At 35.7% G+C, this 17,116-nt stretch overlaps 1 protein-coding gene across 2 annotated transcripts; it reads right to left on the bottom strand.

The window, feature by feature from the left end:
* Window positions 1-8,043: 8,043 nt before the first annotated feature.
* Window positions 8,044-15,551, bottom strand: LOC107804919 (F-box protein SKIP31-like). 2 transcript variants are annotated; one of them, XM_016628868.2, is made up of 10 exons: window positions 15,335-15,551; window positions 13,592-13,759; window positions 13,367-13,507; window positions 13,113-13,186; window positions 12,419-12,494; window positions 11,360-11,470; window positions 9,528-9,702; window positions 9,294-9,415; window positions 8,504-8,564; window positions 8,044-8,419 (listed from the first exon to the last, which is right to left on the bottom strand). In XM_016628868.2, exons 1-10 carry the CDS (start codon window positions 15,407-15,409, stop codon window positions 8,349-8,351), a joined length of 1,074 nt encoding a protein of 357 aa, XP_016484354.1. In that variant the 5' UTR covers window positions 15,410-15,551; the 3' UTR covers window positions 8,044-8,348. The 2 variants fall into 2 exon arrangements, with proteins under 2 accessions (XP_016484354.1, XP_016484353.1); XM_016628867.2 differs by having other exon boundaries at window positions 13,367-13,759.
* Between the last annotated feature and the right edge of the window lie 1,565 nt (window positions 15,552-17,116).

Genomic DNA, 17,116 nt, shown 5'->3' with positions numbered 1-17,116 from the left:
TGATTTTTACTCCAGTTTGAAAACGTGTATTAAACGTTTGTTTGTGTCATTCTTTTACAGAAAAGATGATGACTGAAAACGAAAACCAAGCTGTTCCGATGGCGACTGCCAACGCAACGACAAGCCGAACACCGGCGTTGGCACCGGCAGAAAAACCCGGAAAATTTTCCGGGATTGATTTCAAACGCTGGCAGCAGAAGATGTTCTTCTACTTAACTACGTTATGTTTACAGAAGTTCATCAAGGAAGATGTTCCTGATCTGCCGGATAAAACTCCAGATAATGAACGCTTTCTCGTGATTGAAGCGTGGAAGCATTCTGATTTTTTATGCAAGAATTATATTCTTAGCGGACTGGATGATAATCTGTATAATGTATACAGTAGCATGGAGACATCCAAAGAATTGTGGAATGCGCTTGAAAAGAAATATAAGACTGAAGATGCCGGGATGAAGAAATTCGTTGCCGCAAAATTTCTGGACTACAAAATGATAGATAGCAAGTCTGTTATTACTCAAGTCCAGGAATTGCAAGTGATTATTCATGATCTACTTGCTGAAGGTCTTGTAATCAACGAAGCATTCCAAGTAGCAGCAATGATTGAGAAGTTGCCTCCGTTGTGGAAGGACTTCAAAAATTATTTGAAACACAAACGAAAGGAAATGTCCCTTGAAGATCTCATTGTTCGGTTGAGAATCGAAGAGGACAATAAAGCTGCTGAAAGGAGAGGCCGTGGAAATTCAACAATAATGGGAGCAAATATTGTTGAAGCTAACAAAAAGAGGAAGAAGGCTTCTGGTCCGAAATACAACCCAAGCAAGAAGCGGTTCAGTGGAAACTGCTACAACTGTGGGAAATCCGGACACAAATCTACGGAGTGTCGTGCTCCGAAGAAAGACAAGAAAAGGGGTCAAGCAAACATGGTAGTAAACCATGATGATGTTGATAACTTGTGTGCCATGCTCTCTGAATGTAACTTGGTGGGAAATCCTAAACTGTGGTGGTTTGATTCAGGAGCCACTCGCCATGTTTGTGGAGTTAGAGAGGCTTTTGCTACCTATGCTCTTGCTGAACCCGGAGAGACAGTTTATATGGGAAATGCTTCAACAGCAAAAGTTGAAGGATATGGGAAGGTATTTCTAAAAATGACTTCTGGCAAGGTCATGACTTTGAACAATGTCCTTCATGTTCCCGAAATGAGAAAGAATTTAGTCTCTACTGGACTTCTTGTTAAGCACGGTTTTAAGTGCGTTTTTGTATCCAACAAGGTTGTAATTAGTAAGAATGGAATATTTGTGGGAAAAGGTTACCTCACCGAGGGCCTTTTCAATCTCAATGTAATGGTTGTTGAAAATAATAATAATATTCCAGCTTCTTCTTACTTACTTGAGTCAAATGATTTATGGCATGTGCGTTTGGGTCATGTCAATTATAAAACCTTGCGGAAAATGATTAACTTGGAAGTACTGCCCAAGTTTGAATGCGAAAAATCAAAATGTCAAATATGTGTGGAATGTAAGTATGTTAAACATCCTTATAAGTCAGTTGAAAGGAATTCGAATCCTTTAGACTTAATTCACACAGATATTTGTGACATGAAGTCAATACCATCTCGCGGTGGAAAGAAGTATTTCATAACTTTTATTGACGATGGTACTCGATATTGCTATGTTTACTTACTGAATAGTAAAGATGAAGCAATAGACGCATTCAGGCAATACAAAAATGAAGTTGAAACGCAACTTAACAAGAAAGTAAAAATGATAAGAAGTGATAGGGGTGGTGAATATGAATCTCCTTTTGAAGAAATATGTTTAGAATATGGAATTATTCATCAAACAACAGCCCCTTACACGCCCCAATCTAATGGGATTGCGGAAAGAAAGAATCGCACATTAAAGGAGATGATGAATGTGTTGTTGATAAGTTCTGGTTTGCCACAGAACTTGTGGGGGGAAGCCATTCTTACGGCTAATCGAATATTAAATCGAATGCCCCATAGCAAAACACAATCCATTCCTTATGAACAATGGAAAGGAAGGAAGCCCAACTTGAATTATTTTAAAGTGTGGGGGTGTTTGGCAAAAGTGCAAGTTCCTAAACCCAAAAGGGTAAAGATAGGACCGAAAACCGTTGATTGTGTTTTCATAGGATATGCGACAAATAGTAAAGCATATCGATTTCTGGTTCATAAATCAGAAAATCCCGAGATTCATAATAATACGGTTATAGAATCAGATAATGCTGAGTTTTTTGAAAATATATATCCGTATAAAAAGGAATGTGAGTCGTTTGGTGAAGGATCTAAACGACCTCGGGAAGAAACAAAAGAAAGTACATGTAATCAGGAGAATCCAAGACGTAGTAAACGTCAAAGAACGTCTACTTCATTTGGACCAGATTTTGTGACTTTCTTATTGGAGAATGAGCCTCAAACATTTAAAGAAGCTATGACTTCTTCGGAATCATTGTTTTGGAAAGAGGCAGTCAATAGTGAAATAGAATCCATATTGAACAACCATACCTGGGAATTGGTTGATCTTCCTCCTGGAAATAAACCTTTGGGTTCTAAATGGATTTTTAAGAGAAAAATCAAAGATGATGGCACTATTGATAAATTCAAGGCAAGGCTCGTAGTCAAAGGGTATAGACAACGAGAAGGTCTAGACTACTTTGATACATACTCTCCAGTTACAAGAATTACGTCCATACGGATGTTAGTAGCATTAGCTGCAGTGTATGGTCTTGAAATTCATCAAATGGATGTTAAGACGGCCTTCTTAAATGGAGAGTTGGAGGAAGAAATTTACATGGAACAACCCGAAGGGTTTGTGGTTCCAGGTAAAGAAAAGAAGGTATGTAGACTTGTTAAGTCTCTTTACGGACTAAAACAAGCACCCAAACAATGGCATGCGAAATTTGACCAAACAATGTTGTCAAATGGTTTTAAGATAAATGAATGTGATAAATGCGTGTACATTAAAAATGTTCCAAATCACATAGTCATTGTTTGCCTATATGTGGATGATATGTTGATAATGAGTAATGACATTGCCAACATAAATGCTACTAAGCGTATGTTCAATAGCAAATTTGATATGAAAGACTTGGGAGTTGCTGATTTAATTCTGGGAATTAAGATCAATAAGACTCCTCAAGGTCTGGCATTGTCACAATCTCATTATATTAAGACAGTACTTGAAAAATTCAAGCACTTGGGCTTTAAAGTTGCAAAGACTCCAATTGACGTGAATCTTGCATTAGCAAAGAACAAAGGCCAAAGCATATCACAATTGGATTATGCTCGTGTATTGGGATGCTTAATGTATATCATGAATTGTACACGACCAGACATAGCTTGTGCTATAAGTAAACTGAGTCGATATACGAGCAATCCAGGCCAATCTCATTGGATGGCAATGAAACGAGTTTTGGGATATTTAGAACATACCCAGAACTTTGAATTGCACTACAGTAATTTCCCTGCGGTGATTGAGGGATACTGTGATGCAAATTGGATCACCGGTTCAACTGATTCTAAGTCCACGAGTGGATATGTTTTCACTATTGGTGGAGGAGCGGTATCTTGGAAGTCGTCCAAACAAACATGTATTGCCCGCTCTACAATGGAGGCTGAATTCATAGCCTTAGATAAAGCCGGTGAAGAAGCTGAATGGCTCCGGAATTTCTTGGAAGACATTCCATTTTGGCCCAAACCGTTGACATCAATATGCATACATTGTGATAGTCAAGCGGCAATTGGAAGGGCTGGGAGCGTCATGTATAACGGTAAATCTCGTCATATACGACGAAGACATAAAACCGTTAGGCAATTACTCTCTAGAGGAATTATCACAATTGACTATGTAAAGTCAAGTGATAATGTGTCGGATCCACTTACAAAAGGCCTAACTAGAGAGGTAGTTGAGAAATCATCAAGGGGAATGGGGCTATGGCCGAGAACAAGTCATTGTGGCGGTAACTCTACCTAGAAGACTGGAGATCCCAAGATCTAGGTTCAAAGAGATCAAACAAAGTCATTAATGACGGTTCAACATTGTCAAATAAAATTTTAGTCCATTCTCGTGATGAGACAATGTTCAGTACCAAGGATAAAGCATTAAGGCTTTTTAATGATTTCTAAATTTGATACGGGGTATATCAAATAGTGTATCTACAGGATGACACGTTTAGGAATCACCTATTTAAGTGTGAAGTGTGAGCCGCTTCAAGGAGAACTTTGTAAGGCCAGTTCTCTACGCACTTATGAACCAGGCGGTGTTCATGGCTGAAACGAACACAACAATGAGAACCAAAGACGGTTAAGGGTTGATTGTGTGACTTATGGTTGTCTAGGTATACACCAAAGATCGACGGTTCAAAGATATCAAATCTACCGATTGACCGAGTATATCCGACATAAGTTTACTACGGAAAGTTCAAAGGGAAACCTACTTATCCAGATGCAATTAATCCTTGCTTGTAAATCACACAGTTTTTCATGCATACTTCCGTGATATAGCCATTCCCCATTCATGTGGGGGATTGTTGAGGTTTTATTTTAAGATGTAATATTCTTAAAATGAGGTTGAATGGGAAATGGAGGGAAAATGAAATTTTGAGTAAAATTTTAAGTTTCCCCCTCTTAACAATAAGACATTGTCCCATATTGGAAGTGGAAGACATTTTTGGTGGGTATATATATGATTGCTCTTCTTGTAGCTCTTAAAGAGTTAAGAAGAAAGCAAGCCTCGCGCCGTCGTCGTCGCTCGCTCGCTCGGCTCGGCTTCGGCTACGGCTACGGCTACGGCTACGGCTACGGATTCGGATTCGGATTTGGATTTGGATTTGGTCAAATGATCGATTGATTGATTAATTTTTTGGACCAAATTTATTTGTTAATAGTAAATATTAACGTAAGATTATCCGTATTTGTAACGGATATTTTCCAATCCGTGTATTGATAATTGGCAGCCGGATAATGGTCTTCCCACCATGAAGTGCTTGCTCCACACACCATAAAGTGCTTGCTCCACAAACACTTAATGCTTGCTCCACCATGAAGGGTGGACGTTTTGGTCTTGCACTCCTTCTTGGTTGCTATATAAATGAGCAGCAATGTTGAAGGAAGAAACAAGAACTCAACATACAATTAGCTATACATTGCATTCCTTCCTCTCAGCATTTCCATTCGATTTTCTGAGTATCTCCTCCTTTGTTCTGCATTGTTTTTAAACTTCAAACAAAGCAACTGTAAGTGTGATTTGCTACCGAACTTTGTGTTCGCCGAAACACTGGGGTTTGAAGTACCGCTACACCAGTGTGTAATTCGTTCTATCCTGGGAGGAAATAATCCATTACCTTGGGTACTAGGAGGGGATTAAATTCCTTAAGGAAACACTGTGAATTCAGTGGGCTCGAATTCATTATTATTGTTTCATTACGTTAACTTATATTTTGCAGAATTAATATTTACAAATACAGGAATATTGACCGGGAATAACAATACGTACTTACAGTTTCCTTGTGATAATGCAAATACGTAGTGTGTATTTTATGAAGGAAGAAAATAACGAGTGGATTATATGCATGAATATTTATAGTCTCTTTGATTCCACGCGTTACTTAGACCATATATGACGTGATTACTATTTGAGGTGTTCAATTTTTATCTCTACAACTAGAATTTCTAAGTTTTTCAAATTTTATATAAATATTTAACTAACTGTTAAGAATTATAATTTTATTTATGAATATATGATATCATGTCGATATGATTGCCTTATCTAGAAAATGAGAGGTGGAACTAGAGTTTCGGCTATGGATTTGGCCGAATTAAGTTTTGTATTTGTCTTAAATCATTCATCCAATGATTGATTTAAGTACTCAAAATTTATTCTTTTTTTTCTTTTTCTTGATTATTTTAAAAGATTTGATAAAATCACCAACACATTTCTCTTTTTGTCCGAAAGTTACCAATATTGGTTTATTCAACATTCACATGATTTCGAATATTTTTCGGATAGTATTTGAGGTCAAGTAGCAGTTGACATTTGTAGTCTTGTTATATGTACTATTTTCTTGCCTTGTTTTCTTCTTTTTCTCACTAATTCCATAACATAGGCTTTTGACTCTTCTCCTTGTGAATCATAAAGTAAACATCTAAGGAAAAGATGTCGTATTGTTTTCCGTTCGGTCTTTTTAATCGTATCGGGTTCATTTGAACTCAAAACTTTCGACACGAAATATAAATTTATGTGTAAAATCTCCAAAATTGCAATAAATAGTATATATGAACACATAACTTTAAAAATATGATGGGTTCAATGCTAAAAATATAAAAATTAAATTAATAGATCGAAATGTTCACATAACCCAACTGTTTATAGTCAATTTTCAAGAAACACGTACCATCATCTGCAAATCAAGTATAGATCTTACGAAACAAAGAGAAAAAGTTCATTAGTGCCATACACGAGATTTTATTTAAGCAATGTCGATCTATTCTCACAATTCGACTTAGTAAACGAGTGTGAATTTGGTGTTATGGTAGTTTTAGGATTTCACTTATTGTTATAATTTGATGCTTACTCTGTATTTTTTCCAAGTAGTGTCACCCTATATATCCACTAGTGTAAACTTCAAACTTGCAAAGTCAGGAAAATCTATAGCTTGTTTTCCACGCTTGAATTTTCTATGACTAGATGTCTAGATGTTACAGTGGCACTATATTTTCCTGATGTGAATCCAAAATTTAGAGTCAATTAGTTCAGAATAATTGTGATTTACTATATATTTACATTTTATATAAAAATTTCCATGTGCATAAGTTATTCCAGCCAAAAATAGGATATTGGGATTTCAGTTGAACCTACTAAATTCGCTCTTATCAGCCTTTGCAGATCCATGCACTGTGTTTAGGGATGGATACAAATCTTCCATGTTTAGTTGGCTCGAGCGAACCAAGTACAGAAAACGCGACCCAAACAAGACTCGCTTAATAAAAATTGTGCAATCAGTAGAAAAACGCACGTATTTATAAAAGAAAAGGGGTGTTCAAGCCAGCTTATATGCGCTACGACTAATCTAATGGATACTTGCGAGCCTCCGCCAGCAAAGGTACCGAAGTAATTCTACCTATCAAAACTTAGATAGATGGGAAGAAATCACAATAAAAAATTTTCTTTTTGAGTTTGAACCCTAATCTCCCGGACACTTTTCCATTTCATTGACCATTAGGCAACACCCTTGAGTAGAAAAATACGCCAATATGCCTTGACATACACACAATTGAACTAGTGAACACTCCAACATCTTATTCAAAGTCTTGAGCATTAAGCTTAACAAGTATTGCAGAAAATGGACGCATTTTATTGCTTTTAAACTGAACCATTAAGGGTAAAATAAGGTGAGTGAACGGTACTAAGAATGTAGTTTAAACATTTATCTCATATTTAATTTCTTTACCTTATGTAGGCATTCTTTGCTTGACAATTGTCGTTAACTTTCTCCAGCAATGAACGGTTCTATATCATTGATTTATTGAAATAAAAAAAATAACTCTCCAAAAAGGAGAGAACCTAAAGACTTCTCAACACCTTCAGACCCGGTTCTGCCTGTTACCAAACCTAACACCATCCAGAGAAGAAAGGTGAAACTATAACCAAGTTTTTATTTCTTTATTTCAATAAAAATTTATAAAGGTGTTGTTCGGGCCAGCTTCTGCGTTCCTCAATTATTCAACCGGGTACCTGCAACCTCTCACTAGCACAAGTACCCGATAACCCTTCCCACCAAAGCGTGAGCAAATGGAAAGAAATCACCTAGCATTTTTGCCTCCGCTAAGATTAGAACATGAGAAGTTATAATTGATGCGACCACCGCATTGCAGGTCCTTATTTCCTGTCCTGCAGTTACTGCTCTAGCATCAATCTATTGATAACCTGAAATTTCACTGCAGCTATTTACAGGAACTCGGCAAAATCATACATAGAGAAATGATCGGTCAACAGAGAAAAAGCAACACCCAGCATGCAGGATAATTGTAAGTGCAAAACTACTATAAGCCTTATGAATTTAACTTAAATTAAGCAATCTACACTAAATGATACTAAAAGTATGGAATTTACAATCACAAGGTTAAACAAAACTATAGTAATTCCATTTCTGGACATGCCGAAGCTCCAGCTATAGATGGATAGCTTTTTCCTTTTCTTAAACATCAAGGGTAAGGTGCTCTCTACCAAGAAGTTCCTTATTTCCAGAAATTTGAATTCTGAAACCTTCAGTTAAAATTGGAGAGATCCTTACCAACCCACCTCACTCTTCAACGGTAATAAACAGTTGAATCAGCAAAAGAGCAAAGCAGCTTCCAGTTCCTTCTCATCATCGCAGTTATACCCCAGTTCATAAGCTCGAGCTGAAGCAGTATAAGCAGAAAACAAAAATAGGTGAATAAAAGGAGTTGAGTGATAAATAAACTAGGAGACAGGACTATACATACCAAAACGACCCGAGCCCATGAACGGTTCTAGTTCGTCCGCCGCACCAGTTTGTTGCTGCTCCTGTATTTCAACAAACATAGAGAGAATTAGCTAAAGTTCGCTATAATGATTTATATTATTATATATTATAGAAACAAACATTTAAACATTATACTTTAATATCTTAAAAGTTGTGTTCCATGGAAACAAATTATAGCATAAGGAGGGAGATGCTGCTACTACTCTCAAATTTTTCTAGGCTAATTTATTCAAACATCAGGTGTAAACCAATCCTCACAAACATACATTTTGACCTAATATATACAGAAGGATGTATTAGATCCTCAAACATTAAAAACAGCTAAGAACAAGCAATGTGTACACTAAGACATTACAGAAATATAGCTGGCACAAATGATAAATAAGAGACTCTTGGACGGATGGAGATATCACTCCTACAAGAGTTAAATCTAAAGGGTAAAAGACCACTAATATTAGGTGCAAAAAGTATACCATTCATTTACATATAGACATGATTTTCATTTTAGAATTGCAACATTTTTTTCTTAAGAACAGCCATCTTTGTCACCTAGAACAACCATCTTTGTCAGAATGGAATAATTTGTATCTAAAAAGAACCAACAGAAACAAGTGAACTTTAGCATATCACTATTCTCATTGTCTACTTATTTTCAGAAAATAGAATTTCAAAAGTTGATGCACATAAAATTTTCCTCTGTACTTGACTGAGCACATTTACCCAGAAATATTGAATTCCAGAAACGCCATAAGCTACAAGTAGGTTCTTACCACATCTGGTTCCGTTTCATCTGGTAACAACAACATCGTGTCCAAACAGTGGCCTGAAATAGTGCACACAAGCAGACCATTTATTGGATCCAGTACAACTTCCCTGCATGTGTCATCACAAACTGTGCCCACATACACAAGAGAAAACCAATAAGCACAAACCAATGACCCACGGGGATCCCATCTTTCTACTTATCAAATGACTGATGTGGACTGTTGCAAACATTTTCTTACCATGAACATTTCCAGTTTTCTCACAGACAAATACATCCCCAATTTGATGGTAAGCGCATGTCTTCCCAGAACACGCATGATCATTGACCACATTATCACCTAGGCCTTTGCTTTTCTTCCAAATATAGACTTGATCAGCAACGGTCTTATCGAGAATTATACGATCATCATTTATCTGTGCATTAAAGTAATAAGAAAAGATGAATACCATAGAAGATTCTTGCCGTATGCACCTAAATGCAAATTAAGGGGGACTTAGGTTGGGTCAGTATTTTTGGTTTAGTATTTATTTTCATAAAAAACCTGGAGATAAGTAAATGATCTTATGGTAGACAGAGTAATCCTGTTTTCTATCTCTATTCTCCCTTAACTGTCTCTTCATTCTCCTTTTTGTCCCTAAAAAGCTTGCTCCTTTCTACCTTCCAACTATTCTCTACATCATCTCCAAATTCCCTTCTATGAGAAGCTCTTTTCTTTGTCTCATATTTTTCTCTCTTTTCCTTCAAGTTTTATTCAGGTAAACTTTTACCTGCAAATTTTACATTCCTAGGAAAAGACACACTATTGAATCTCAATCCCCTGCAACAACAGCAGAGATTGGGGGGGGGGGGGGAATTGGGATAAATCCGAAAATTTGACGTTGGGTCAGGGAAGAGGCACCGCCTACTGTGGAGTTTATTATTTGAGTTCATGGGAGGGAAAAAAAAAGGTATTCTCAAGGAACATCAGTTTTAATTGATTGATTTATTAATATTATATTATAACATCAATTGACAAGAGTGGGTTGCTCTAGTGGTAAGCACTCTGCACTTCCAACCAAGAGGTTGTGAGTTCGAGTCACCCCAAGAGCAAGGTGGGGAGTTCTTGGAGGGAGGGAGCCGAGGGTCTATCGGAAACAGCCTCTCTACCCCCAGGATAGGGGTAAGGTCTGCGTACACATTACCCTTCCCAGACCCCACTAGTGGGATTATACTGGGTTGTTGTTGTTGTTGTTGTTGTTTTTGTATATTATAACATCAATTGACTGATTTAAAAGTCTTCATGTGCTAGGCTTTTGAAGTTTGGTGTATTTCGTAATGGACCGTGCTTGCTTGATGCATCAGGGAATAACATTTTTTAATTACTCATTCAGAATAACCTTGACTCCTTTCCCTTCTGTATTTACATTTTGTCGTCTAATCCGGTAAGTTTTTCACTTTGAGATATTTTAGGTCCTATTCCCGCGAATCTCTTTCTGTTTTTTTAATTTCAATTTTTGTTTTCTGTTTTACATATCTGTAAGAGAATGGTTGATGCATGAAACTCCATCCAAACAAGGTTTCAAGAAAGCCCAAAAAAAATGAATTTCAGGAAGTTTTCACAAAAATGAAAAAAAAGGGCAGCCTGGTGCACTAAGCTCAAGCTATGCGCGGGGTCCGGGGAAGGGCCGGACCATAAGGGTCTATTGTACGCAGGCTTACCCTGCATTTCTGCAAGAGGATGTTTCCACGGCTCGAACCTAGGCCACATGGCAGCAACTTTACCAGTTACGCCAACTTTACCAGTTTCACAAAAATGAAAATGCTAATAAAACCGCATATCTAAATATCAGAGATGCAAGGTCCAATTCTTACAACGCCCTTCCCTTACGCTCCTGACTCACCCTACCCCCCAAAAAGAAGTTAAAATAGAAAAGAATAAAATGCATCCACCCGATGTGATTTATGGAGATACATCAAAGGAGGACTTTATCCCATAAATCCGGTCAATGAATTCAAGATGAAATTTATTTGTGATCATACCATATCCCGATGAAGTAACTAAACGCTTCAAATACAGAAAACACTACTCGCCTGAGAAAGAAGAGGAGCTTGGCTTCTTTTAGCAGTCTGCATTTGGATGTAATACTCCTTGAATTCCGTCGGGCAATTCCTGACGAACTCCACCATGTCGTCTGCATCACGCTGCAGAGAATGCATTTCAATTTACCTAAAGTAAATTTAATATACAAGATGCATACATCAATTCACAACTAAAGAAGCATCCCAAGAGGCCAATCTCCCCACTTTGCAGTTTGCTCTCTCCATTTCCTTCAATATCCCATTAATAAATCACTTTGCAGTTTGCTCTCTCCATTGCACTTTGAAGGCCAATCTCTCTTTTTCTGGATAGGATAAATCATGAATGTTTTCTATGCTCAATTAATTTGTTAAATCAAGTGGTTCTTGATGACAGAAATGAGAAAATACATTTGTCCTTTTCCTAATTTAACGATGTGGTTTTTCTTTTACCGTAACAAAATATTTTTAGTGCCCAAATCTGAAATCTTCTCAATCCACAAGGAATATCATATTTACTTAAAAAATTTACAACGAGCTAGCATATGTTACTCAGCCTAATGTTGACCCACTTTGGGATTTCGATTTGGTTCGGCTTAAGTTTTCTTACAATTGGTTTACATATTTGGGTAACATTTTCTAAAGTCAATTGTGCAGTTAAGTTAGGATATCGATTGCGTTTGGAAACAGCAATAATGGTTTGGGAAAACTGAATAGTCAATTTCTGTTTCTGGAAACCACATATTTGGTTTGGCAAAAACTGTATTAGTTTTCAAAACCAAATAAGGCTGGACATTTTAAAGCCTTTTCGGACACATTATTTGATTTCCTGAAAAAGTTCCCAAATACGTTCCCAAAACCAATCATTTTAAACTAAACCAAAACCATACTCTAATACCACCCAAACATTCAACTTTAGTTATTTGGATCTACATTACTAAAAAGTTACTACAAGTTTTGAGCTTGCAATTCAACACTAATGTAGAGAGTATAATTTGCAGAGCTAGAAGTAAAAAAGAATTAGGTTAGCTGAAGTATTGGTCGATGACAAGTTCATATTTGAATCTAAGATACCTTGATGTAAAGCTTCTTCCAAGCACACTCCCGTGGCTTTTTTGTTGGGAGCACCAGACCCCATCGCAAGCAATACCTGTATCAACATTTCATCAATCAAGAAATGCCAATCTCAAATGGATGAAATACATATTCTGAAGATACCATTTTTACCAAAGTATGAATAAGTAAAAGAATAAGAAGGGTCAACACGAAGGTAGTCAAAAGTGATAATTTGAATGCATGAGTACTCGAGGATATGGAAAAGGTATAAGACTCAATCCAAATAAATGAAAGGGAAACAAGAAATTAGAAATCAAGTTAACAATGACTCAGTATGAATACAAGCACCCAAGGGTATGGCATAGTAGTCACTGAAGTGGGTGCAAACCTTGACCAGGGTAACTCCCAATAGAGACAAAAAAAAATACTAGGTGATTTCTTCACATCCGCCTAAGCCTTAATGGGAAGAGTTATCCGGTATCAGTGCTCTCGGTATCTGTGCAGGTAGGAGCTAGCAGATACCTGATGGAATAGTCGAGGTACGCAAAAGCTAATCCCGACACCACCATTTTTTTTAAAAAGAAAATGAATACTAGTACATGTACCTATAACACCAGGACAAATAGATTATAGATAAGCATATGCATCATGAATGAAGAGACTATGAAAAGGAAGAGATGAAAGGTAAAAACACAAGAAGCATTGTACTTACAGCCGACGCCATAAGGATTCATCAGAAGCAACACCATTTAGAAATTTACAGACCAACAAACATGCAACAAGATCCTGCCACATCGCCATAAAAATGACATTTTTTGTCAATAGGAAATAACCATGGGCATACAAAAGCATAAATGGCTCCCATTTATCCTCTTTTTCAGTCTCTTTTTGTATTGGTATATAATATGACAAGCAGAAAGGTTTATACCAAACTCAAAACAGTAACACTGCCAAGAAAGTGAATACCTCTGAGGAAAGGAACTTGAGAATGTGATGGAGCATCTCAGGAGGGATTTTGCTGAGAATACCAGTTTCTACCATCCTTGGAACACGTCTTACACTGCTGGTACCAGCACCATCATACGTACCCATATGAGTTTCGCACATCTTTGGAGGTAAAGATGCACATTCATCATCAGCTTTAATTTCGATTGGCAATGCAAGAGATTGAGATGATAACAAAGTCTTTACCTTTTTGTCCCCCTCTTTTCCCTCAAATTTCATCCGCTTTGCTCCTCTACTTTCCTCCTCCCCCTCTTTCCCCTCATCCTCCACATCTCTCATTTTCTCTGTTACTTGCTCCTCCTCTCCACCAAACTTATCATTATTGTCCTCAACTTTCAGTTGCTTCCCTTCATCCTGAACCATATCAATCAGATTACTAAATTTTAATTAAGTCCATACATAAATACATCATACGCTCCCATCTGTGCCAGTAGCACAAAATCAGAGATATCAATAACTACATGCAGATTTTAAGATGAAGCAAAACAGACTGCAATGGAACTTACAATAGGGAATGAAAATGAAGACACCCTCAAACTCGCCAACACAAAGGAAAAGAAACAACAACTGGAGAACGACGCTTGAAATCGAACACATTTCCTCCATATAAGTCTGCACATGTGCATCATACTAAAAAATTGTCCTTTTTGTATGGCACTATTACAGTAACAAATTAGCAATATTTTGTCAAACATTTTTTAAATATTACTCCCACCATCCTATTGTTTGATATTTGACTGAGCACGGAGTTTATTTTACTAATTTCACTTGTAAATTATGGTAGTGATAAAGGAAGAAATATCATAGTGGGCGAAAAGTCAGCTCGATGGAAAAACAGTTAAACTTTGGATAGTCTAATGAATTGAATTCTTGAAAGTCATAAAAGTTGTATAGCAATGAATTGGTGTCAAACATTTTGGGTCAACAAAAAAAAAAAATTGTCGTATAAATTAGGAAGGATGGGGAATTAAATATAAGAAGAGTCTGACTTGTAGTATTTTTTTATCTAGTTTATAAACATGTATGTTTTAGTTCAATAAAAGTTCAAAAAAAAAAAAACATTCGAGTCCACACCAAAATAACTCTCCTGCTCTTCTGAACATTCTTTTTTTCCTGAAATGAGAGTAGAAAAATTGTGGGCAAATGAAAACCTTTTGAGTTTTGCTGTTTCTATCCGCAAAAATGACCCTATTCCATAATCCATCACTGAGGCAAGAGAAGAAACAAAAGGTAATATCTTAAAGCAAAAGATCAGACACATAGCTGTTTGGACAACTTTTGGGAACAATGTTTTGAAAAATAAATATTCAGAACAAAAATGTATAAAACAAATGTTTAAAAGATGTGTTGTAACTTTTTTTCTTTTTGAAGATTGTGTGTGGTTTGTGTTTGAAAAAAAAATTGTCTGAAAAGTGCGTTCAAACCACTTCAATTTAAAAAAATGGTTTTTAAAAATCTTTTTTTGCCCAAAAAATAAATTCTTTAGGAACTTGCACAACAGGAAAACACTTTGCAACATTTCAATAACTTTTTTCCTGAAGAACGCCACCTTAAAGTACTAGCAGCAAAAATTGAGAAAATGATTAATAGGAAATTTATCTAGACTCAAAAATTTCTCGTCTTTGATTATATCTTATTCATTGCAGATAGTATCAACACAACGTACTGTAGAAGCTTTTATCTGATTTTGAAAAGAAAAAAAAAACACCAATATTCCCAGAGCATAGCGAATCCAAAATCCAGATGAAGGACGAAGATTAATACTTTTGAAACTTGTGAAATTAAGGATAACATGGGAAAATTATAGTTAGATTATTTGTAAAAAGGAAGGAATATCACAAAAATTAGAACAGGGAGTAAAATGAATCCTTCTATTCGTAAAACAGAGGAATAAATTGAAATGTGAAAATGTAAAAGTTATAAATTTACCTCATCGGAGAAAGCGAGGACTTCAGATTCAAGGAATTGAACGAGTGATTCATCCTCATCGTCAGAGATTGGCATGATTTTAAGCTTAAAAGACCGAAATACCCTCACCGGTAAGTATGGGCTGGTTTGACCGGAAAATGAACGCCGGTAACCGGAGAATGACGTCGGAGAATCTAAACCGAAGATCGAATCGAGGAGTCATTGATGAAAAACAGAGATAGGGGTGTGTTCAGCTGTTTGGGAAACGTGAGAGAAGGTATCGGGTCGGGTGGATCCGAATATGTGGGCCTGATTAAGAACATTTTTTAGTGGAGGAAATATGCCGTTTTTTTCATAACGTATTACACGCTGTTGAGGAGCGTGAACTGCAAAAATTGTTTTTCGTATCAATGACTATACATTTTTTAAAATCATACAAATAATATTAAATTATATAATTGAGTTACAAAATAAATTTTAAAAGCATAAACTCTTGTAAATAATAAATATTGATTATGAAAAAAAATGATGTCAAACATAAGGATTTTAAGAATCAAAACTTCTTATCGTTGACCACTTGCCTAATTATTCCTTTGAATAGGCTTTTTCTCCTTTTCTCAATAAATGGCTCCTAAATGACACTTAAAAATTTGATGTTAGTTGAATTTGTTTTTGACATATTCAATTGATATTTATCTTTTGAAAAGATTTTGCTCTAAAATTATTCTTTAGGTCTATTTAAATAGTATTACTACCTAATTATCCGCTCTAAAGCTTTAAAAATATATTTTTCAATATGAGAGTATGATTTAATAACTTGTGGTAAAAAATTACTTAACAAAAAGTGGTACTTAATTTTTTTCTTACCAGCCAAGATTGTTAATGTACTTTTGCTATAATACGTAAAAAAAACATGCATGTTTATATGTTGCAGTCTGTCTAAGTTATATTCACTTATCTAGGCGGACACAATTACTAATAGTGTAAAATTGCATACATAAATCTTATAAAAAAAATTCTCCTTATAAAATAGAATAATCGGAAAAAATTATTTGAGCATTGCTTCACATCATGACCTCCGCAACTATTCCAAAATTATATTATTACTAAATCATTAAATTTATAGTACAAAAAGTGTATAACGCGAACATAGAAAGTCATATCTTTAAGTATTTCTAAGAAAAAAGTGCACCTTATAGCAATACCAAATCACAAAAAATAGCAATCAAAATTAAATAGACAATAGTACTCAAGAAAGTTAAACCACGTAAGAAAAAAACATCTTCTTTAGCAAATAGAAAGATGTAATGTAGAGCACCAAGGTATAAAAGAAGATAAGTTTTTGATAATAGATTCTTCAAACAAATTAAATATAAAGTTAATGTATAAATCACTCGTAAATCTGGTAATATGATACTTACACGGTAAAAGTACTTATGGTGCAGACCATAAAAATTTATTTAATGGTAACAGGTAATTTAAAATTTGATGTTGTAAGAAGAAAATCTGTATCGAGACGTGTTGTTCTGCATGTAAAATAATACAACTTAATATATGAACTTTTTATTTTCCTAATAATTAACTGATGTTCCTAATTCTACGTGCATGTGAAATTCGGCTAGGAGTTATAATTTGATAAATGAACAAATGAATAATGAATGATAAAAGGTAAAAGAAATTTTGCTTTGGTAAATACAGGCACAATGAATGTTACGTTCTTTTCCGTCCATACTTATGGACAATTTCCAAGAGTTTAGAGACGGTATTCTATGGAGAAACAAATTTGTAGTTCCTAAGTATACT

Source organism: Nicotiana tabacum, chromosome 15, assembly GCF_000715075.1.
Source record: "Nicotiana tabacum cultivar K326 chromosome 15, ASM71507v2, whole genome shotgun sequence".
NCBI classification, from domain to species: domain Eukaryota; kingdom Viridiplantae; phylum Streptophyta; class Magnoliopsida; order Solanales; family Solanaceae; genus Nicotiana; species Nicotiana tabacum.
This window is presented reverse-complemented; position numbering and strand designations above follow the sequence as displayed.